The sequence below is a fragment of the Schistocerca gregaria genome, chromosome 8, assembly GCF_023897955.1.
Source record: "Schistocerca gregaria isolate iqSchGreg1 chromosome 8, iqSchGreg1.2, whole genome shotgun sequence".
Taxonomy (NCBI): domain Eukaryota; kingdom Metazoa; phylum Arthropoda; class Insecta; order Orthoptera; family Acrididae; genus Schistocerca; species Schistocerca gregaria.
The window spans coordinates 339,768,245-339,793,866 of record NC_064927.1 but is presented as its reverse complement, the minus strand read 5'-3'; the positions used below and the strand labels follow the sequence as shown (position 1 = coordinate 339,793,866).

The window sequence follows — 25,622 nt, the reverse complement described above, 5'->3', positions numbered from 1 at the left end:
TCAATAGGTACCACCAACACTTCAGCGTATTTACCAAGTTTCGCTGCCATAAGATCATTAGAGCCCACCCTAGATCTCGATGAGTAACAGCGTTTCTACTTGTAACTACATACCACATGGTACTTTCTTAAACAAAAGCGATCTTAAGTATCAATTACTCTTCAAACGATGCGTCAGAGAAAGTAAGTCGAGAAAATGTGCGTCCTACACGATAGAACTCTATACACGCGAATATGGTTACTACTGTGCTGTCTTTTTTCCCCACCAGATTTACCACCACGTGGAGGACACACGCTGTCAGGCGACAGACCTTATGCCCCCACCCCTCACTCTGCTTTCCTCCCTCCCCACCAAAGATAATTTTATCTTCAATACACGACCGAGCTTTACCGCGGCGTAGTGGGCGGACCTGTAGCTACAGCTGGCAGTGATATGCTCTGCGCATCTCTAGGGGCGCTGTTTATCCTAACCGTACGTCCGCGGTCGTCTGATAACATTACAACGATTTAATACCCCCGTCCTTGCCCTTCAAGCTTGGAGGAAAATGTACCCGTCCACAACCACATACAATGGTTTTATCCAGTACAGATGTATCGAACTTTCATTGAGACATTTGGTATTTACGGTAGACTTCGGCTTTTATGGACAATGGAATAGCCACTAGCGTGGATATAAACAATATCGGTGTACAAGTATTGCTCTCAATTCATTTTACTTAGCGCAATAAGTGACGAGTGCACTGAATGCTAATTGGTAAAACTGCATTCTCCTAGCTATAGTTTAATGAAAGCAACTTGCATGCAGCTTTTTAAGGTCTGCCGAGGAAATGGCACATGCAGTTCTTTTTATTACCTCAGCTAAACATGGCTGTTTAATTCTTTGTACTCAGAGTTAGTACCTACTCACATGTGGGTGGTGGCGTGGTCTTCAGTCCAGAGGCTGATTTGATTCAGCTCTCCATGTTACTCTGTTCTGTGCAAGCTGATTGATCTCCAAGTGACTACTGCATCCTACATTCTTCTGAATCTGTTTAGTGTATTCAACTTTTGGTGTCCCTCTACGGTTTTACCCGCCACGCTGCCCTCCAGTACTTTATGACTCAGAACGTGTCCTACCTACCGATCCCTTCATATAGCTAAATTATGCCCAATTATACTGACTATCTCCTCATTAGATATGTGATCTAAGTATCTAATCTTCAGCATTCTTCTGTAGCACCACAATTCGAAAGCTTCTATTCTTTTCTTGTCTGAACTATTCATCTTCCTTGTTTCACATTCTTACATGGCTACACTCCATACAAATATTCTTAGGAAGGAATTCCTGAAAAATCTATACACGATGGTAAATTTCTCTTCAGAAAAGCTTTTCTTGCCATTGCCAGTCTACATTTTATATCCCCTCTACTTCGATCATCAGTTATTTTGCTCCCCAAATAGCAAAAATCATATACTTTCAGTGTCATTTCCTAATGTAATCCCTCAGCAACACCTGATTTAATTCTATTACATTCTATTATCCTCGTTTTGCTTTTGTTAATGTTCCTCTTATAGCCTCCTTTCAAGATACTGTCCATTCGTTCAACTGCTCTTCCAGGTCCTTTGCTGTCTCACAGAATTAAAATGTCACTGGCAAACCTGAAAGTTTTTATTTCTTCTCCATGGGTTGTAATTCCTACTCCATTTTTTTCTTTTTTTCCTTTACCTTGTTTCCTTTACTGCTTGCTCAATATACAGATTGATTAACATCGGGGGTAGGCTACAACCGTGTGTCTCTGCCTTCCTAGTGACTGCTTCCCTTTCATGCCCCTCGACTCATAACTACCATCTGGTTTCTGTGCAAATTGTAAAAAACCTTTCGTTCCCTATATTTGGCTCCTGCAACCTTTAGAATTTCAAAGAGAGTATTTCAGTAAACATTGTCAAAATCTTTCTCCAAGTCTAAAAATGCTAGAAACATAGGTTTGCCTTTCCTTTTTCTTCTAAGTTAAGTCGTAGGGTCAGTATTGCCTTGTGTGTTCCAACGTTTCTACGGAATCCTAACTGATCTCTTCCGAGGTCGGCTTCTACCAGTCTTTCCATCCGTCTGTAAAGAATTCGTGTTAGTATTTTGCAGCCGTGACTTATTAAACTTATAATTAAGTAATTTTGACACCTGACAACACCTTTCATCTGGATTGAAACTGTTGTGTTGTTTTAAGTCTGAGGGTATATCACCTGTCTCATACATTTAGCTCTCCATATGGTAGAGTTGTCAGAGCTGGCTCTCCAAAGGCTATCAGTATTTCTAATGGAATGTTGTCTACTCCCGGTGCCTTGTTTCGACTTAGGCCCAAGTTAAAATAAGCAGCATGCATACAGATTTACTTGTGTGCTGAATATACGATTCTTTTATTTTCGTCATTTAAAACAAATTAATATATGGGCGCTGCTTAATTTGTTCCACATGTAATGTAATATTAGCGTGATGTACTGTTTGGGTTACAAAGTGGAGTGTATGCGAGGAGGAAAGGAGTGTTGACATATTTTAGTGATGGCTGCATGGCATCTTACTGCAAAGATGTGATTATAACCATCAATTAAAAATCTTTTGACCTTAGAGCATTAATGTTTTTAAGTTATTTATTTGTTGGAAGGCAAAAGCCAAGGTCCCGCGTTCAAGTCTGTCTCTTGCACACAGTTTTAGTCTGCCAGGAAGTTTTTCAAGAATAAAGTGAACGCATGCTCCTTGGCACACATCACGTTGCACCTGGCAGTACTTCGTCCAGGAAAGGAAGGCAACCGTTGTAAACGTGCCGATGTCGATACAGCTAAACTTAACCGTCTTAACCTGAGAATGATCCCTCAGTTAAGGAACGTGGTGAGAATTTAGCGTATGCAGAAAATGACGCTGAGATAGTTTGTTGACTCGGTTCATGGAGTGGAGTAGGAATAGTCGGCACGAGGAAAGATTAGCGCGAATAGGAGCGCGGATAATTTTTCTGCGATTATTACGGTGCAATTCGGAGCAGTGTCTTCTTTACGGCGATACCAGGACATGAAACAGGGTAACAGCAAACTATAGTGAAAATGGGAATAGCGTTCACCTGCACTTTCTCTGTGTGGTATCAGATGAATTCAAGACATGAAACCATTGTTAATCACTAAATGTTCATTTTTAAGATCCAGTTTTAACGTAATTTGTTCACTAAGTCATACCGGCACTGCAGATTGAGGGGACACTTATTACATAAGCAGTTTGTTCTGGAAGTTAGTGTAATGATACGTGTAGATCTGATTTAAGTTGTCCAGAAATTCTCTCTACGGATAGTCCAATGCCAAATAAATCTGACAGCGAACAGTAGATCAATAGTCATACTAAGCCAATGAACAGTTTATAAAATCGTCGGAAGACAGGAGAAGTTGCAATCTCTCCTCGTGTATTTTAACCTCCATACACGTTTCTCAGTTCAGTTACCCTTCCGTACGAAGTGGCGTAGGCGACATACAGTGTACTGCTCAAGCCTTCCCACCGATGACTGCGCTAGTTAAGATGATTGTTCCTTGGATTACCTCAATGAATTTGCTCATAGGATTTCCTCCTACCAGTACCCTATGACGCTCTCATGTGTGTCCCCAAAAGAACATCTAGTAGCACATTGATTTCTTATGAAGCTGCAAGCACGCAACCTGTGATTCTAATTAATGTTGCTGATAACTAGTGTCTATGAAACAAGTCCAGGGATGCCATTAAGATGCATTTATTTATCAACACGGTAAAGTATGAGCAGTTCATCGTCGTGGATAGTGCCTAGTACCTGCTATGTCAAAAGAGACCTTTAATCAATGTCCAATAAAGTAAAATCGGCGCTTCTGGAAAGACACTTGTTTCCCACACATCTTTACTGTCGAGTAAGATATTTCCTCAGGGGTTCGCGTTTCCTCTCCACTTTCGTGATTCACCGTCGTGCCGTACGATCGGATTGCTCCTCTGTCTCCATTGGAAGCGGCTTCTTGATCACAGGTGCTTTATTCTGCAGAACAGATTAATGCAACGAATTGACTCGGCTATCTGTCGATTTTGAGGATACTCCTCAAAACAAGGCACACCTCACAAAAATTAAGTTTTTCTCACTTCCATGGAGCAACAGCCAGTCTTAAATTGTATGTTAATCGTGCTGGAAGTCGCTAGGTGCTTTCAACCTCAAACACTGTATGAACACAGTAAGTTAATTTCCGCGCCATGTTTACGCTGCCTCAATAGATACTCACCTTTTGCAATTATGTAAAACCACCTTCGGTTCTTACGGAGAGCCGGACAAGCTAGTGCCAAGGTTCCCATGTCGTTGAGAAATCACGATGAGGCTATTTTCCGGCCCTACTGAAAATTAGAAAAACGCCCGTCTCCCTGTAAGATGGGATGGGAGTGCCAACACCTCTCTTAGACAGTGTCTAGTGACATACACGGAAAAAAACTGGACTGCGGTGGAGCAGTGTAACAAAGAAAGTCATATATTCTCTTCTGAGGGTACCAGAGGATTCTGGGACTGTCAAAGACGCAGAAGCAGTAAGGGTGTGTGTGTGTGGGGGGGGGGGGGGGGGAGGCAGAGGAACACACATCGATAACAACGGGGCAGTATGACTGTTGCTGGATTAGACGAGCCAACCAAACTAAGACGACCACTCACCGCCCTTGCGGTTAAAGTTAGATATAGTGGGAATTAGTGAAGTTCGGTGGCAGGAGGAACAAGACTTCTGGTCAGGTGACTACAGGGTTATAAACACAAAATCAAATAGGGGTAATGCAGGAGTAGGTTTAATAATGAATAGGAAAATAGGAATGCGGGTAAGCCACTACAAACAGCATAGTGAACGCATTATTGTGGCCAAGATAGATACGAAGCCCACACCTACTACAGTAGTACAAGTTTATATGCCTACTAGCTCTGCAGATGACTAAGAAATTGAAGAAATGTATGATCAACTAAAAGAAATTATTCAGATAGTGAAGGGTGACGAAAATTTAATAGTCATGGGTGACTGGAATTCGGTAGTAGGAAAAGGGAGAGAAGGAAACGTAGTAGGTGAATATGGACTGGGGCAAAGAAATGAAAGACGAAGCCGCCTGGTAGAATTTTGCACAGAGCACAACTTAATCATAGGTAACACTTGGTTCAAGAATCATAAAAGAAGGCTGTATACATGGAAGAAGCCTGGAGATACTGACAGGTTTCAGATAGATTATATAATGGTAAGAGAGAGATTTAGGAACCAGGTTTTAAATTGTAAGACATTTCCAGGGACAGATGTGGACTCTGACCACTATCTGTTGGTTATGACCTGTAGATTAAAACTGAAGAAACTGCAAAAAGGTGGGAATTTAAGGAAATGGGACCTGGATAAACTAACAGAACCAGAGGTTGTACGGAGTTTCAAGGAGAGCATAAGGGAGCAATTGACACGAATGGGGGAAAGAAATACAGTAGAAGAAGAATGGGTAGCTCTGAGGGATGAAGTACTGAAGGCAGCAGAGGATCAAGTAGGTAAAAAGACGAGGGCTAGTAGAAATCCTTGGGTAACAGAAGAAATATTGAATTTAATTGATAAAAGGAGAAAATATTAAAATGCAGTAATGAAGCAGGCAAAAAGGAATACAAACGTCTCAAAAATGAGATAGACAGGAAGTGCAAAATGGCTAAGCAGGGATGGCTAGAGGATAAATGTAAGGATGTAGAGGCTTATCTCACTAGGGGTAAGATAGATACTGCCTACAGGAAAATTAAAGAGACCTTTGGAGGAAAGAGGTCCACTTGTATGAATATTAAGAGCTCAGATGGAAACCCCGTTCTAACCAAAGAAGGGAAAGCAGAAAGTTGGAAGGAGTATATAGAGGGTCTATACAAGGGCGATGTACTTAAGGACAATATTATGGAAATGTAAGAGGATGTAGATGAGGATGAAATGGGAGATACGATACTGCGTGAAGAGTTTGACAGAGCACTGAAAGAACTGAGTCGAAACAAGGGCCCCGGAGTAGACAACATTCCATTGCAACTACTGACGGCGTTGGGAGAGCCAGTCCTGACAAAACTCTACCATCTGGTGAGCAAGATGTATGAGACAGGCGAAATACCCTCAGACTTCAAGAAGAATATAATAATTCCAATCCCAAAGAAAGCAGGTGTTGACAGATGTGAAAATTACCGAACTATCAGTTTAATAAGCCACAGCTGCAAATTACTAACGTGAGTTCTTTACAGACCAATGGAAAAACTAGTAGAAGCCGACCTCGGGGGAGATCAGTTTGGATTCCGTAGAAATGTTGGAACACGTGAGGCAATACTGACCCTATGACGTATCTTAGAAGCTAGATTAAGAAAGGGCAAACCTACGTTTCTAGCATTTGTAGACTTAGAGAAAGCTTTTAACAATATTGACTGGAATACTCTCTTTCAAATTCTGAAGGTGGCAGGGGTAAAATACAGGGAGCGAAAGGCTATTTACAATTTGTACAGAAACCAGAAGGCAGTTGTAAGAGTCGAAGGACATCAAAGGGAAACAGTGGTTGGGAAGGGAGCGAGACAGGGTTGTAGCCTCTCCCCGATGTTATTCAATCTGTATACTGAGCAAGCAGTGAAGGAAACAAAAGAAAAATTCGGAGTGTGTATTAAAATCCATGGAGGAGAAATAAAAACTGAGGTTCGCCGATGACATCGTAATTCTGTCAGAGACAGCAAAGGGCTTGGAAGAGCAGTTGAATGCAATGGACAGTGTCTTGAGAGGAGTATGTAAGATGAACATCAACAAAAGCAAAACGAGGATAATGGAATGTAGTCGAATTAAGTCAGGTGATGCTGAGAGAATTAGATTAGGAAATGAGACACTTAAAGTAGTAAAGAAGTTTTGCTATTTGGGGAGCAAAATAACTGATGATGGTCGAAGTAGAGAGGATATAAAATGTAGACTGGCGATGTCAAGGAAAGCGTTTCTGAAGAAGAGAAATCTGTTAACAGCGAGTATAGATTTGTCAGGAAGTCGTTTCTGAAAGTATTTGTACGGAGTGTAGCCATGTATGGAAGTTAATCATGGACGATAAATAATTTGGACAAGAAGAGAATAGAAGCTTTCGAAATGTGGTGCTACAGAAGAATGCTGAAGATTAGATGGGTAGATCACATAACTAATGATGAAGCACTGAATCGGATTGGGGAGAAGAGAAGTTTGTGGCACAACTTGACCAGAAGAAGGGATCGGTTGGTAGGACACGTTCTGAGGCATCAAGGGATCACCAATTTAGTATTGGAGGCAGTGTGGAGGGTAAAAATCGTAGAGGGAGACCAAGAGATGACTACACTAAGCAGATTCAGAAGGATGTAGGTTGCAGTAGGTACTGGGAGATGAAGCTTGCAGAGGATAGAGTAGCAGGGAGAGCTGAATCAAACCAGTCTCAGGACTGAAGACCATAACAACAATAACAGCAGTCTTCTTGGCAGTGAAGCCTTATTTTGTTTTGCATGAGGTGGTATGACAATAGTAAAATCTCTGTATTATCGAAACTAGGCCATTACTCTTATGAGATTTGGTTGGCTTCATTTCACCACAGTTGCAGTGAAAGTGATTTTTTGAGCACCTTTTCAAGGCTAAAAGAACTTTACATCCCATCTTAAAACAATGTAAAGGTAACGATGAAATAAGTTGCAATTGGCGGGTCGTAAACCAGACATCGTATTAGCGATGGAAGCTTAACTTAAGCCAGCAATCATACTGGTATCGCTGGATGTTATAGATTACGCTGAGTGCAATATTAAAATGAAGAGTCTCCGTACGCATCGGAGAACTGTAATAGCTCAAAGCCAAAGCATTTATTGAACATGATGGTGCAGACTGAGTTAATGCTTCGTGGACTGATTTCAGACTATTTCGAAACTGAACGACAGACCAGAGAGAATTTACGGCGCCAGTTTCGCATGGCTATTCTCTGCGAGGTACTATACAAAGAAATAAATATGGCACTTATCATGCCATTTTCACATCTCACATATTACAACTGTTGTTAATTATAGTGTTATGGCCTCTACGATCAACCTTGAAGAGAGAATCTGCAAACTGATTAAATATCTTCGTAAATACACAGTGTTGTGTGGCTGTGGTACGAATTGTGTTACCATATCGTAACTGACAGGCAGTATATTCCGTTATAGCGTAAGAAATGCGACGGATCCCTCTAATGTGTGGCTGAACACTGAATCTTTGGAGTGTATTTGTATTATGCGAATTAGGCCTTGGTACCTAACGGTTCGTCTTCTAATGTTTGAGAGGCCACCAGATGCTATAAAGCCACAAGAAGAAAGAGCTCTATCTCTTAAGAACTACTTTCAGAACAAACAGTATCCCTGACAGAAATAAGAACGTCGTAAGAGGTCCATGATTAAAGAATTCGTTGCTAGCTCACTCGAGCTGATGTAATTTAGATGGATTGCTCACGTGCTGCCTGCGATATGTAAGCTATAAGAGAATCTGAGACCAAAGAGCAGTGTTGACTGTAGTAGGAACTGTGTAGCAGTAGAAGTAGTTGCTAGGAGTCTGGTGTATCATGTTGGCTGGGCCGGTCGCGGTGGAGCGATGGCGGAGCCTGAGCGTTATAGTATAAGGTAAATGCAGCCACGCGCATATTTAGTATTGTTATACCAAGTCCCATGTAAATGTTTAAAAAATTTCTTAATAATCTTTCTCATAAAAAGTAACTTTTGACAATCATTCATTTCAATGTAAAGAATTTACTAATTTCTCCAACCCTTGGTCATCCAGATTATTGAAAGGAAAAAATCAGTTGTTTTTATACATGACAAATCTATCGGGCAGCATAGCACAGAACTGCGCCAGAAAAATTTCTTATAGGAGCAGATATATACGCGTTATCCGGCGACCTAATTGAGTTAAAAATTTTCAATTTATTCAGAATGAATTTTCAGGGCCATGACGCAGCACTGCTGACGTTCTAAATTTACCGGTTTAAATTCACAGTCATTATTGAAAGGTTGTAAGTGAGCGACAATTTTATTGAGAGATTAATCGCATTGTATTATTGTTAGGTTACGGAATTTATCTGTTGGTAGGTTACGCTAAATGTCAATGTTATGGTTATATTTTTTACTGTTGTGAGGTTTCGGAACTTTTACTGTGGGCAGTTACACTGAATGTGAATTATAGAATTACATTTTTTACTGTTGGGAAGTTATTAAATAAAGATCTTTGGGAGGTTACAACGTCTCTACATCCTAAGAGGTCTGGTGATAGAAGTGAAAAGGAACTAAAATGAAAACTTTCATCTATTCGTACAAAACCATCACAGATCGCATGAGCAAAGTACTAAGACGATATTGAGACAGTGCTTAAATCAACATGAAAGGTGTATTATTATTTGATCACTGCAGAAGTTCTGGAACTGCCACCTGCCACGGCAGGAGTGGGAAAACATTCCTTAGACATACATATGAACTACAAAAAGAAGCTTCAACACCTGGCCTAATGAGCAGAACAGCAGTTGTCGAGAAGACACCGACAAATCGGCATAATCTTCCTGTCCCTCGCAGAGGTAACTCAATATCTGATGCTGTTCAGGTACTTTACATGCCCTAGCTGACAATGGCACTGAGGCCGAGAAACTATGGTCTCTCCAATAGTATGGCTTCACAGTTATCTGACCATTACCATGCTAGGATGCACTGAGAGGCCGTACAAATTCAAAAGCACAACAATTACTTTAACAGAAAAGGAAGAGGATTGATGTTAGCAAAGTGGTTGGCCTTGATGTTAATAAAGCTAACAGCGCAAATTATTCCTCCCTCAAGTTTCACAGAACACGTCGGCACGACTAACCGATCTTACGTGGTTGTCTGGTGGCATCGAAGAACCGGCTGCTACGCATGTATGTATAAATATATCGTCTTGCTGAGCTTGTTTACGTTTGAAACGGCTGAGTTTATAGTCTCTGATGATGTCTCCAACATTACAAGACTAAACGCTAAGCACAGAAATGTACACTGAGCGACAAAATTAAAGATTCACTTTTACGAAACTCTGTAAGCATAAAAACGCTTTTCTGTTTCTACGAAATCTGAATGTGATCTCAAAGGTTTTGGATGGTCCCTAGCGCTGCCACCCTCTATAAAAAGAGTAAACATTTCGGTCGGACTACTCCACAGGTGGATCACATCACTTTCAATTTGGTTGTAGCCCCACGATGTCGTCCAAGTAGTATTGATACACCCACGGGTTTGTATCAGTGGCGAACGTGGTCACCAACGTCTCTCTCTTAGTTATCTCGCTTTGAACTGTCGCTTTCGACCGCGGAATGTGTGGCAATCAACGATCCAAGGGAAGACGTGGTTTCGTTGACGCCCGTTATTTCACGTCCTGAGGTCTTTTCATGTCGATAATGAGTGGCAATGCGGCCACCAATATTAAAGGGCGTAATTTCAACGCTGGGTGTTGTGGTTCTGAACTCTATAGCAGAGGCGTCAAAAGAAGGGTGAAGTGTACGTTAGAGTTTCGACCTGCCCATGGCCTGACACCCCCATGGTGACACTGCGCAGACCTGTTGCAAAATCAGATGCGAACATGATATTCCGAAGTCACCTTACAGCTCACATTAACTTTAAAATGTCCACTCTCTCTCCATCCATCCATCCCTATCCCTGTCCCTATCCCTATCTCTCTCCATCCATCCATCCCTATCCCTATCTCTCTCCATCCATCCATCCCTATCCCTATCTCTCTCCATCCATCCATCCATCCCTATCCCTAAGGCAGTAAGCAGTTTTAAGCCAAATTTCAAACTTATCCATCGAAATGGAAGACAATAAGAGGGCTTTGAGATCCTTTAATTTTGTTGTGGAGTGTACACTGGACCGTAGGTGATGCTCTTAAAACAAAGTTTACGGAGGGTTCTACTATGGGTCATGGGCGTTAAAGCCAGCATGAAACATGAAAACTGTTCAGAAGATGACATCGGGGTGGAGGTCGAAACGAAGTACTAGAAATTCCCAGAGGAATGTGGTGAGAACAATCCAGATATGTTTCTCAACAATGTCAATGACCACGAAAGCCTCCAGACTTGAACAGAATATTTTGCCGCTCCTCGCAAACCACTGAGCCAGGTTAACACTTGCCTGGGAACTACTTGGAGCGTTAAGTGGCGCGCACGTGCCGCTACCGCTACCGCTGACTAACCCACCTGCGGCGGTGCAGAAGGTGCGCGCCCACTGCGGGCAGAAGTGCTGTCGCTGTCCGTGGCCGCCGCGGCCACGCCCGCGCCGCCGCAGCCTGGGTCGCTCCGGCCTCTGCAGGTGGCGCTTCTCGTCCAGCAGCGCGCCGCAGGACGAGTCCGTGGCGCTCGCGGTGTCGCTCTCCATCCTCAGGCAGCGCTACGCCTAGAAATCCACAAGACAGTCACCAAGATGCAGACTAGCCCTAGTCGCCTGTAGTTACTACAGAGACACATACGAAGTAAGACTACGAGTTAGAAGTTGAAGACTATGCAAAATGTGTGAGGTGTCGGTTGAGGTTGGGTACATACCACTGTGATGCACAGGAACTGATTATGGTGGCCGGGAAACATCCCAAATGACCATTCAAATAAATTTAAAACAGGGATACTGTCGCTTAACGGAACCATCTTATTTGTATCTGTTAATACCGGAACACCAATTAAACTCCGTGCGATCAGGCCTCATAATACGCAAAGGTACCGACCGACGGCCGTTTCATCCTCAGCATGTAGGCGTCAATGGATGCAGATATAAAGGGGCATGTGTGATAAGACACCGCTCTCCCGGCCATTGTCGGTTTGCGTGACTAGAGCCGCTGCTTCTCCATCACGTAGCTCCACACTGTCTCTACCCCTCCCCCTTCATCCCTCCCCCATAACGGCGGAGTGCGTGTTGAGGTCCAACCAACCAACCAACCAACCAACCAACCAACCAACCAACCAACCAACCAACCATGAAATAATGGGTACAGGAACATTCATGTACACTCCTGGAAGTGGAAAAAAGAACACATTGACACAGGTGTGTCAGACCCACCATACTTGCTCCGGACACTGCGAGAGGGCTGTACAAGCAATGATCACACGCACGGCACAGCGGACACACCAGGAACCGCCTTTAACTCTGGTAGCATGCCGCGACAGCGTGGACGTGAACCGTATGTGCAGTTGACGGACTTTGAGCGAGGGCGTATAGTGGGCATGCGGGAGGCCGGGTGGACGTTCCGCCGAATTGCTCAACACGTGGGGCGTGAGGTCTCCACAGTACATCGATGTTGTCGCCAGTGGTCGGTGGAAGGTGCACGTGCCCGTCGACCTGGAAACGGACCGCAGCGACGCATGGATGCACGCCAAGACCGTAGGATCCTACGCAGTGCCGTAGGGGACCGCACAGCCACTTCCCAGCAAATTAGGGACACTGTTGCTCCTGGGGTATCGGCGAGGACCATTCGCAACCGTCTCCATGAAGCTGGGCTACGGTCCCGCACACCATTAGGCCGTCTTCCGCTCACGCCCCAACATCGTGCAGCCCGCCTCCAGTGGTGTCGCGACAGGCGTGAATGGAGGGACGAATGGAGACGTGTCGTCTTCAGCGATGAGAGTCGCTTCTGCCTTGGTGCCAATGATGGTCTTATGCGTGTTTGGCGCCGTGCAGGTGAGCGCCACAATCAGGACTGCATACGACCGAGGCACGCAGGGCCAACACCCGGCATCATGGTGTGGGGAGCGATCTCCTACACTGGCCGTACACCTCTGGTGATCGTCGAGGGGACACTGAATAGTGCATGGTACATCCAAACCGTCATCGAACCCATCGTTCTACCATTCCTAGACCGGCAAGGGAACTTGCTGTTCCAACAGGACAATGCACGTCCGCATGTATTCCGTGCCACCCAACGTGCTCTAGAAGGTGTAAGTCAACTATCCTGGCCAGCAAGTTCTCCGGATCTGTCCCCCCATTGAGCATGTTTGGGACTGGATGAAGCGTCGTCTCACGTGGTCTGCACGTCCAGCACGAACGCTGGTCCAACTGGGGCGCCAGGTGGAAATGGCATGGCAAGCCGTTCCACAGGACTACATCCAGCATCTCTACGATCGTCTCCATGGGAGAACAGCAGCCTGCATTGCTGCGAAATGTGGATATACACTGTACTAGTGCCGAGATTGTGCATGCTCTGTTGCCTGTGTCTATGTGCCTGTCGTTCTGTCAGTGTGATCATGTGATATATGTGACCCCAGGAATGTGTCAATAAAGTTTCCCCTTCCTGGGACAATGAATTCACGGTGTTCTTATTTTAATTTCCAGGAGTGTAGAAGTAAACTACTCGCCCTTACAATTGCTACACACGAAGATGACGTGCTACAGACGCCAGATTTAACCGACAGGAAGACTATGCTGTGATATGCAAACGATTAGCTTTTCAGAGCATTCACTCAAGGTTGGCGCCAGTGGCGACACCTACAACGTGCTGACATGAGGAAAGTTTCCAACCGATTTCTCACACACAAACAGCAGTTGACCGGCGTTGCCTGGTGAAACGTTGTTCGGATGCCCCGTGTAAGGAGGAGAAATGCGTACCATCACGTTTCCGTCTTTATCAAAGTCGGATTGTAACCTATCACGATTGCGGTTTATCGTATCGCGACATTGCTGCTGTTAGAATATGCAATCGGTTGGTTCAGGAGGGTAATACGGAACGTCGCGCTGGACCCCAACGGCCTCTTATCAGTAGCAGTCGAGATGACGCATCTTATCCGCATGGCTGTAAGTGATCGTGCAGCCACGTCTCGATTCCTGGGTCAACAGATGGAGACGTTAGCATGACAACAACCATCTGCACGAACAGTTCAACGACGTTTGCAGCAGCATGGTCTGTCCGCTCTGAGACCATGGCTGCGGTTACCTTGACGCTGCATTACCGACTGGATCGCCGGCGATGGTGTACTCAACGACGAACCTGGGTGCACGATGGCAAAATGTCATTTTTTCGGATGAATCCAGGTTCTGTTTACAGCATCATGATGGTCGCATCCATGTTTGGCGACATCGCGGTGAATACACAATGGAAGCGTGTATTCGTCATCGAATACTGGCGTATCACCCGGCGTGATGGTATGGGGTGCTATTGGTTACACGTCTCGGTCACCTCTTATTCGCATTGACGGCACTTTGAACAGTGGACGTTACATTTCAGATGTGTTATGAGCCGTGGCTCTACCCTTCATTCGATCCCTGCGAAACCCTGCATTTGAACAGGACAATGCACGACCGCATGTTGCAGGTCCTGGTTGGTTGGTTGGTTGGGTGTGGGATTGAAGGGACCAGACTGCTAAGGTCATCGGTCCCTTGTTCCACGATAAAATCACACGAAATAATAACTGTCAGTCGTTAAAAACGGAGAACTGAGAAAAGGGACGACACAATACAAGAAAGACAGACAAAGACCAGACAAACGGAACTAAAATCACACCGAGTGTGAAGGTGGTTGGCCGACCATGAAAATTAGGAAAAGCCAACCACCAAATGACATTATAACCCACAGTTTAAAACCACAGGCCAAGGCCCAAGTCAATACAGGAAATAAAAGGACAAACACTCAAATCATACGATAAAAACCCCCTGCCCGAATAAAACTCAACACGAGGTCCGCCATAGCAACGTCATCACATAAAAGGGCAGGGAGGGTATCAGGCAGCGCAAACGTCTGCCTGAGTCCTGTTAAAAGCGGGCAGTCCACCAAAATGTGGACCACCGTCAGAGCTGCCCCGCAGCGACATAGCGGTGGGTCCTCCCGGCGCAACAAATGGCCATGCGTCAGCCACGTGCGGCCAACGCGCAGCCGGCAGAGGACGACAGAGTCCTTCCGAGAGGCCCGCGTGGAGGAGCGCCACACACCGGTAGTCTCCTTCACCGCCCGAAGTTTGTTGGGCGTGGGCAGGGTGCGCCACTCGTCACCCCAGGCACCAAGCACTTTCCGGCGCAAAAGCGACAGGAGATCACACTCCATAAGGCCGAGTTCCAGAGCCGGTGAACTCACTGCCTGTTTAGCCAGCGTGTCAACCCGCTCATTGCCCGGGATGCCGACATGACCTGGGGTCCAAACTAAGACCACGGGGCGGCCGCAACGGGCAAGAGCATGGAGCGACTCGTGGATGGCCATCACCAGACGGGAACGAGGAAAGCACTGGTCAAGAGCTCGTAAACCACTCAGGGAGTCACTACAGTTGACAAAGGACTCACCTGAGCGGGAGCGGATATACTCTAGGGCGCGATAGATGGCAACCAACTCGGCAGTGTATACACTGTTCCCGGGTGCCAGCGACCGTTGCTCACAATGATCCTCTAGAGTAAGAGCGTAACCAGTGCGACCAGAGACCATCGAACCGTCGGTATAGGCCACGGCAGATCCGGGAAACTCGGCAAGGAGAGAAACAAAGCGGCGGCGGAGGGCCGGAGGAGGGACCGAGTCTTTCGGACCCTGTGCCAAATCCAGCCGAATGCATGGTCGGCGCACACACCAAGGGGGCAGACGGAAATTGGCCCGGAAAACAGGCGGAAGAGGAAAAAACTCAATCCCACACAGTAGAGCCCGGATGCGAACCGCGATCGTACACCCTGACCGGCGCCGCCTGTTCCTGAAGATGGACGATCGAGTGCGCGAACAGGAGACGGTAGTTGGGATGCCCTGGCAAGCTACAAACGTGGGCAGCATAAGCGGCCAGAAGTCGGTCGCGCCGGATCCGCAATGGAGGAACACCAGCCTCCACAAGTAAGCATTCAACAGGGCTTATCCGAAATGCTCCTGTGGCGAGTCGGATCCCGCAGTGATGGATGGGATCCAGCAATTGCAATGCTGATGGCGATGCCGAACCATAAGCCACACACCCATAATCAAGGCGGGACTGGATCAGCGCTTGATACAGCCGGAGAAGGGTGGACCGATCGGCACCCCATCCGGTGTGGCTAAGGCAACGGAGAGCGTTTAAATGCCGCCAGCATGTTTGTTTAAGCTGCCTAATATGAGGCAGCCAAGTCAACCGGGCATCAAATACCAGTCCCAAGAACCGATGCGTCTCTACCACAGCAAGAAGTTCACCGTCAAGGTAAAGGCGTGGCTAAGGGTGAACCGTGCGACGCCGGCAGAAATGCATAACGCAGGTCTTAGCGGCCGAAAACTGGAAGCCGTGCGCTACAGAGCACGACTGCGCCTTGCGGATAGCGCCCTGCAGCTGGCGCTCAGCAATTGCAATGCCAGCGGAGCTGTAGTAGAGGCAGAAGTCGTCTGCATTCAACGAAGCTGCGACGGACGATCCCACCGCCTCAGCGAGCCCATTGACCGCAATTAAAAACAGGGAGACACTGAGGACAGACCCCTGTGGGACCCCGTTCTCCTGGACCCGGGAGGAACTATGGGACGCAGCAACTTGCACGTGGAAGGAACGAGACGACAGAAAATTCTGAATAAAAATCGGGAGTGGGCCCCTAAGACCCCACCCATGAAGTGTGGCCAGGATGTGATATCGCCAAGTCGTATCGTACGCCTTCCGCATGTCGAAGAAGACGGCAACCAGATGTTGGCGGCGTGCAAAGGCTGTACGGACGGCGGACTCTAGGGAGACCAGATCATTGACGGCAGAGCGGCCTTTACGGAACCCACCCTGAGACGGAGCCAGAAGGCCTCGAGACTCGAGGAGCCAACTCAACCTCCAGCTCACCATACGTTCTAGCAACTTTCAAAGAACGTTGGTGAGGCTTATAGGGCGGTAGCTGTCCACCTGCAGCGGGTTCTTGCCAGGTTTCAACACGGGGAGGACGATGCTTTCTCGCCATTGAGACGGGAACACACCCTCAACCCAGATTCGGTTGAAAACATCTAGGAGGCGTCGCTGGCAAGTCACAGAGAGGTGTTTCAGCATCTGGCTGTGGATGCGGTCTGGCCCAGGAGCCGTATCAGGGCAAGCAGATAGTGCACTCTGGAATTCCCAGTCGCTGAAAGGAGCATTGTACGACTCCGCGTGGCGCGTGTGAAAGGAAAGCCTCCAACTTTCCAACCGCTCTTTCCGGGAGCGGAAGGCCAGTGGGTAATTCGTAGATGCGGAACACTGAGCAAAATGCGCTGCTAACCGGTCCGCAATCGTGTCGGAGTCAGAACACACCACTCCATTCAGCGAAAGCCCAGGGACAGAGACAGGCGGCCGATAGCCATGGAGTCGCCTAATCTTAGCCCAAAACCTGCGATGCAGAGGTACGGACGCCAATGGTGGAAACATACCGTTCCCAGCACTCCTGCTTCCGTTGGCGAATAAGGCGTCGGGCACGGGCACGGAGCTGTTTAAAAACGATGAGGTTTTCCAAGGATGGGTGCCGATTATGGCGTTGAAGAGCCCGCCGGCGATCTCTAATCGCCTCTGCGATCTCGGGCGCCCACCAAGGCACAGTCCTCCGCCGAGGGGACCCGGATGAACAGGGAATCGCAGATGCCGCCGCAGAAACGATGCCAGTGGTGACCGACTGAACCACCGCATCAATTGTGTCATAGGAAAGAGGTGCGATAGTGGCGAGAGAGGAGAACAAGCCCCAATCAGCCTTATTCAGAGCCCATCTGGAGGGGCGTTCAGAAGAGTGACGCTGTGATAGTGACAGGAAGATGGGGAAATGGTCACTACCACGTAAGTCGTCATGGACACTCCTGTGGATGGATGGTGAAAGTCCGGGGCTGCAGATAGAAAGGTCGATGGCCGAAAATGTGCCATGTACTACGCTGAAATGTGTCGGCTCTCCCGTGTTTAAGAGGCAGAGGTCAAGCTGCGAGAGAAGAGTCTTGACATCTCTACCCCGGCCAGTAATCGCGGCGCTACCCCACAGGCGGTTATGGGCGTTAAGGTCGCCCAGTAACACAAAAGGAGGAGGCAGTTGTGCTATCAATGCAGCCAACACATGACGCGAGACATCACCATCTGGCGGAAGATACAAACTGCAGACAGTAATAGGCTGAGGCGTCCACATCCTTACAGCGACAGCCTCTAAAGGTGTATGAAGATGTACACATTCGCTGTAGACAGAGTTAAGGATGTAGACGCAGACTCCACCAGATACTCTCTCATAAGCTGCCCAGTTCTTGTAATAACCCCGATACCCACGTAGGGCAGGGGTCCGCATTGCCGGAAACCAAGTTTCCTGTAGGGCAATGCAGAGGAAAGGGTGACTGCTGATGAGTTGGCGAAGCTCAGCAAGGTGGTGGAAAAAAACGCTGCAGTTCCACTGGAGTATCGCTTTGTCCATGTCCGAAAAAGGCGTGAAGGGGCCGAGGAGGCAGATCACGCCACTGGGTCACCTGCTGCCACCGATGGAGGACCAGTACAATCTGCTTTCATGGTGTCTGAGGGTCCGGCGAGATCCAGGTCCTCAGCGGACGCCCGGATCTTCACCTTATCCTCGGACGCAGAGCCTGTAGGGAGCAGTGGGGTGGATGCCACCGCGTGTTCCTTGGCCTTAGAGGTCTTCTTCTTCGTCTTGTCTCTCTGGTCCTTGGGTTTCATTGGCTGGGAGGGCTCCAGCGAGTCAGTCTCCGGGACGGAGGAGGAGCGGGAAGCCCTGCGACCAGCCGCTGGTCTGCTTTACTTCCATTGGCTGAAGTCACCCTTCCCTGAGGCGGAAACCTGGGAAGGAAGGGATCCAAGGGAACCTTTCCGTGCTATTCGATCCGGGGAAGTTTGAGGCTTCCCCAGCTTAGAAGTGGGGACTGATGTCCCCAATGGTTGGGGGGTTGCTGCTCCTGAGGCAGGTAGTGCAGGAGCAGCAGGGAGTGAAGTGCCCCCCACCATCAAGGGGGCAGGTGTAGCATTTCGGCTCTGAGAGGTGGCAGTCTGAGGGAGAGCTAATGGGGCCCTAACAGTAGTAGCGTAGGAGGCAGTCATTCGAACAGGATGGAGGCGTTCGAACTTCTGCCTGGCCTCAGTGTATATCAGGCGGTCCAGGGTCTTATACTCCATGATTTTGCGCTCTTTCTGGAAGATCCTGCAGTCCGGCGAGCAAGGCGAGTGGTGCTCTCCGCAGTTTACACAGATGGGAGGCGGAGCACATGGAGTATTGGTATGTGATGGGCGTCCACAATCTCGACATGTGAGGCTGGAAGTACAGCGGGAAGACATATGCCCGAACTTCCAGCACTTAAAGCACCGCATCGGGGGAGGGATATATGGCTTGATGTCACAACGATAGACCATCACCTTGACCTTCTCAGGTAAGGTATCACCCTCGAAGGCCAAGATGAAGGCACCGGTGGCAACCTGCTTATCCCTTGGACCACGATGTACGCGCCGGACGAAGTGAACACCTCGCCGCTCTAAATTGGCGCGAAGCTCGTCATCGGACTGCAATAGGTCCCGATGGAATATTATGCCCTGGACAATATTAAGACTCTTATGGGGCGTGATTGTAACCGGAACATCCCCCAGCTTGTTACAATCGAGTAACCGGCGGGACTGGGCGGAGGACGCCGATTTGATCGAAACCGAGCCCGAGCGCATTTTGGACAAGCTCTCCACCTCCCCGAACTTGTCCTCAAAGTGTTCGACGAAGAACTGAGGCTTCATGGATGTAAAGGATTCCCCATCAGCTCTCGTACACACCAGGTAGCGGGGCGAGTATGGTTCGCTGGCATCCTTAGTCTTTCGTTCCTCCCATGGTGTAGCCAGGGAGGGGAACGATTTGGGGTCATATGTAGTTGCGTTGTATTGAGCCCTGGAACGCTTAGAGACTGCTGGCGGCTGGCCGCCAGCAAGAGATGATGTACCACGCTTCATTGCGGGTCATCCGCCCTGATGCCACCTACTCCGACCAAGGGCCCTCCCCACGGGCGCCACCCAGTCTCAGCAACGACCACCTGGCAGGATGGCCATTGCCGGGAGTCCCAATGCCCCAAGGAGATAGGCATCTACTCCTTGGCATACGTGGGGAGTTAACTGCGCTGGCATCAGCAGAGCGATCCCTGTGTAGTCAGGGGGCTACAACCAACAGGGTACATGGCGGCCCCACCACAACGGACTGCCTACCGTGCTGGATTTCAGGTGATGTAGTCCAATATCGTCATTGGCGCATAAAGCGACACAGCGTAGCAGACTGCAATAAACTGCACCCAAGAACAAATCCACACCCAAGAGACGGTAGGTGAGCGGGACTGCTAAGCGATGACGACAAACCTGGCTAGAGATGGTAATGCATGATGGACACATCGCTCCTTGTAAGGCGCCCTTCCCCAATCGGCTCGCTCTTCGGAAAATTTAGAAGGATGGAGGTCAAACCCGTTAGGGGACCATCTCACAAGGCCAAAACGTTTGAGACTCGTTTTAGTCGCCTCTTACGACAGGCAGGAATACCTTGGGCCTATTCTTACCCCCGAACCCACAGGGGGGGCAGGTCCTGTACGGGTCTTTCTGGATACAGAAAATGTGCGACTGCTGCTCTGGCCAGAACATTCTCTAGATCTCTCACAACTGGAAACGTCTGGTCAATGGTGGCCGCGCAACTGGCTCACCACAATACGCCAGTCACTACTCTTGATGAACTGTGGTATCGTGTTGAAGCTGCATGGGCAGCTGTACCTGCATACGCCATCCAAGCTCTGACTCCATGGCCAGGCGTATCAAGGCCGTTATTACGGCCAGAGGTGGTTGTTCTGGGTACTGATTTCTCAGTACCTATACACCCAAATTGAATGGAAATGTTTATCATCGGCATTTCTTCTTGGTGTACCAATTTATTGGCCAGTAGTGTATTAATGGGGGACGATGCGAGTCTATGAAGGGAAACTAATTGTCACTACAACAAGGTTTTTTCTTTAAACACGAAAATTACCCACGATGTATTAAAAAGAACCATAGACAAACGGTCAAAGGATTACAATGAGAAGAAAACACTCTTGGTTGCGATGTAGAAATTACGATTCACTTATTTATCAATGACGCATGTTTCTTGTAAATCAAAGCATCTTCAGTCTTAAGAACCCATGATTGACTAAGGGGAGTTATAGGACTAAAAGGCGAGATGATCATCCCTGCTTCCGCTTAAAGAGGGAGGACCCAGTCACAGTAGTGAAACTATAAGGCGACGAAACTAAACAAACGCACGCACACTCACAACACAGTTGCACGTCTAAATACCGGAAAAACGGAGGGATAAAAGAGCTGTCTTCGTTTGTAGGAATGGTCATGGGTCTCAGATCCAGGAAACATGAAGCGGTGCTAGAACCACTATCACCCAGCCCTAACAGTAAAGCAAAACCTTTTAACTGGAAATGAAAACCACTTACGCAAAGGAAAGTGATTACCACTTCACCCATCCGAGAATAGTCCGCAATGTCAACAAGGGATCTAGAAGGCTATACTTGGCACGGAGGGCCCAAAAGAACAGGACATTCCACCAATCTAAGGGACACTGTCAGTCTGGATCCCCTGCCACGTTGTGGGAGTGGCTCGCTACGCAAGAGAAAATAAGGAGTAAGCCTAATATGACCGATGCTTAGACGGCGGAAGGCAGTGTGTAACGCTTATTTAGTAACTCCTCTAACTTATAGTTTTGCCTTTAAAATTTGTGGTAATATAACTGTGGCATGCTAGGACTATATATAAATTTTGATATATGCGACGTTACAGTGCTTTGCTAATGTATGTATGTATGTAAGTTATGTAAAGAAATATGCAAAATGTATAATTTACTATACAGTATTTTGCCATGCGTTAATGAAACGAAAAATTTTAGTGTACGTAATTTTCTATAGTTGTGCAAGTTGCCGTTTGTATAAATTGTAAACGCTTAGGGACAATGTATTGGATGTGTTGCGTAAAACCTCTTTGTGCTAATAAGTAAAGTGAAAGTGAGTATATTTTGCTAAAGAGACTAACTGGTCATACAGAAATACTGAGATTTTTTAAGTTTAAGTTTCGAGTAAGGTAAAGACAAATTTTTTCAGCTGTAAATGAAGTTCACTGAAGTGAAGAGTGTTATGTGGCTCATTAATTATGAAGAATGGTTTGCGTAAAAATACAGCATGACGATATGGGGTGACCACACCCTACCTTTGGCTTTTGGCAAATCATTTGTTAAGAGAAAGGTACAAACGAAGTTCCTTAAATTTAAATGTGTGTTGTGCTATTGGAATATTTAGGTATTTAATTCATTGGTTATACAAAATGCAACCACGGGAGTCCCAACAGCCAAATTTTCTTTTTATCACAGCGACGATTGAAAATGCGTGGCCTTTCTACATAAATATATATGTATGTGACCGATTCGTGTCTTTCTCAGACCCATATCATGACAAGTGTATATTTATTTGTGAAGCTCTGGTAGGGAACAGCAGGAAATTAGACCAAATTCACGTCTCCTGCTTTTCTGAAGCTTAACCGTTTCTTTGCTTAGATAGATAGGAGACCGTAAATCCATTAGACAGACCCCTTGATGAACGTTGTACAGAAAGTCGATAGATTCAGTGTTTGTTTCTAAGAGCGAGAAAACTCTTAGGTAAAGAACTAGTAGTCTGATTTCCCTATCCACTGGTTATACATCATGGTCAAACCCTGTAAAAAGGATAACATAATACGACAGTTGTGGAAAGTAACCACGTTTTGACATGTGTACTGTATGCACAATTCCCGGTATAATAGCTGCACCTGACTTTTCCAATGACAGGACTATTTGTTCCGTGGATGATGATTGGTTCGTGGGGCGCTCAACTGCGTGGTCATCAGCGCCCGTACAAAATCACAGTCCAACTTTTTTCAAAATCCAATTTAGTCACTGTCCCGAATGATGAGGATGATTATGAAATGATGAAGACGACACTAACAACCATTCCCCGGGCAGAGAATGTCCTAAACCTGGCCGGGAATCGTACCCAAGAATTCGTGATCGAGAGGGAGCAACGCTAGCCACTAGACTACGAGCTGCGGACTTCTTCGCGACAGTCCAGTGTTTTAAGTGGACTCCTTCAGAGAGGAGCGGAAGGAAGAGCGCTGAACTGCTGTAGTCTCTTTGATTGTGCGGAGTTTATTAGTGAGAGCAATAGTGTGACAGATGTCAGTCCATTTTTGGGTAAACAGATTTGATGTATATCCACATATCTAATCGTGAAAGGGAACCGGGGGGGGGGGGAGGGGGCGGCGAGTACGTATCTACTTCTGTAGCCAAATGATCAGCCATTTCATCCCCTCGGATGCTCACACTGCTTGGGACCCAGACTAGGCAGCATGGCCAAGGGCAGAGAGAAGGTCATGGATAGCAGAGACCAACCTGTGCTGCTCGTTGAGTCGGTACATATTGAAACACCGTGGAAGGAGAGCTGGGTAATAAAACTGAGGGTCCTGTTAATAGCTAGCAGCTCTGCTACGAACACACTACATAACCCCGGCAATAAATGGTATTCCATGCCGCGCAGGAGACGCTGAAGCGTATATCTTATCTACCGTTTTCGAACCATCAATGTAGAAGATTGAAAGTACAAGGCGCCAGAATATCACAGGGGGAATGAGATCTTAGGAATAGTTGGATCCTAATCCCTGTTCTAGGCGTCACTTAGAGGGAGGGGTGTGCGGGAGGAAATACAAGGGGCAAGTCTTCTGAGGGGAGGTGGAGATCTCGATACAGGGAAGTGAGACGCATTCCAACCGGCAATCCCACCCGAGGGCGGGTATTATGAGGGAGACGCCCTTCGTTTGCAAAGGGGACAGGTTATCTGGGATGGTCAGGGAATCATCGAATAGTCATTGCGTACGAAACCACGAGTTTCAACTGTCATTTATTTTGCACAATTCGCTATTTGTATCGGTCAATTACCAGTGTCAAGCTTAGCTGATATGAACAGCAGGAAAGTTAAACCATAATCTCGACGTAAGTAATTTACGAATCCCACCATATTACGTAACCATCACAATATTAACTTTGTATCATGATCTGCGTCAAGGAAAGTCCACATCGACAGCTACTAACACTAGTGTCACACTAGAGCAGATTACTACAGCTGAAAGTTTCACCAGGAATTGTAACTATTACTTGGCGGCTGAATATCTCACTTGTAAACATACATAAATCCGTCGTATTTATAGAGGTGGAATCCTCGCTGCTTTTGCGAAGAGACTGTCTATGGGACTAGTGCGAAATAAACCGATAGTCAGAGGTCAAGTTGGGTTAGAGTAGAAGGAGCCCTGAGCCACAACCCTGACAATCTTAATGGACAAAACCATAGTGCAGTAAATAAAGGTAAGAATAGCATTGCCAGCACCCAAAGATGTTGGGCGGGGGGGGGGGGGGGGTAAGGGGGTGGAGAACATTAAGCTTCCACATGCAGGTAGCCTTCTGGTGGCGAATACGGGGCAGCCGCGTCAGCTTCTTATCGAAACGGGAGTGTGCTGCAATGTCTAAACGCTGGTGTACTGTGGGTCGACGGCAGAAATGCATAATAACGCGGTTTGGAGGAAGCCATGGGAGAAGGCCCACACCGAGGCCGGTCAGATGGGCCTTAAAGCTGGCGCCCAGCAGATGCTACTAACTGGAGCCCCAGTCGTTCAGGGTAACTAAAATGTGAGGGTATCAACCACCGCCTTACGCTGTATGTAGGGCATTTATCTAATCTGCTCAGGCCTGCAAGCGTGGTTTAGGGTCTGAAGTGGAGGGTAGAGAGCAAGGGTGACTGCTGGAGGCGAGGATTATGATTGCGGCATGCATTCAGAAGAACTGCTGCAATGGCCTGTTCCTATGTCGTGGCACATGAGTGCTCACCGGAGAATCGCGACCCTGTGCTGAAAAACTGCGAATGGGCACATCACCGGTGCCCGAATTACGAGTGAACTTTACACTAGTGCATTTCATCTGCCCCATTTGCAACTACTTCTGCAGAATGGCTTCGGACATTACCATGGAGTGTACTCCGAAAGGATGGAAACTGTTTTAATGTTCCATGGTCGACGCCGTCATTGAATATGAAGCACAAAATGGAATTGGGAACATCTCGACGGAAAGCGACCAAGTCTTTTCTAAGAACCCATAAAGACATTTGCCTTAAGCTATGTAAGAAAACCACGCAAAACCAAATTAGGGATGGTCGAAGCCTTTCCGCATACAAATCCAGTGTCTTACGACTGCGCCAGGTCGCTAGGTGTAGTTCCCGAAATGAATACATGCATAGAAGCTACCTTAGCCACGACTTTTTAAAACGTGATTTATCAGTCGTCTCTGACTGTAGTTTCCCTTGGAGGACGCTGTCTGATGTTCGAATACCTTTTTTTTTCTGAAAGCTTGGCCAATGGAGTAAACACGTGTCACTACTGCGAGTGGCGAGATTTTATGTACCAATGGCTCACCTGTCACACACTAACGTCACAGCCATTTCATCAGAGTTAATTTTATTCACCGCCAGTACCGGACATTCACGACTGCAGCGCAAATACATTAGCAATGCCACATGAACGCGCTACGCGTGTGAAAAGTTTAGATGCGTGGAGCACATTTTTACTCTGCCACTGAACTTTACTTGAATTGTACTCAGGTTAGTACAAGGTGATCCTCTGTGCTATTAATCACGATAGGCTTGCTTTCGTAC

General features: G+C 47.1%; 1 protein-coding gene across 3 annotated transcripts in view; it reads right to left on the bottom strand.

Moving 5' to 3' along the window:
• The window catches only part of LOC126284013 (lysosome membrane protein 2-like), a 395,168-nt gene that overhangs the window by 211,687 nt on the left and 157,859 nt on the right, over nucleotides 1-25,622 (bottom strand). For all 3 annotated transcript variants that reach the window (XM_049982556.1, XM_049982555.1, XM_049982557.1), the window contains exon 2: nucleotides 11,215-11,410. In XM_049982556.1, the coding sequence (XP_049838513.1) occupies nucleotides 11,215-11,392 (178 nt within the window). In that variant the 5' untranslated portion in view covers nucleotides 11,393-11,410. The remainder of the gene's footprint in view (nucleotides 1-11,214; nucleotides 11,411-25,622) is intronic.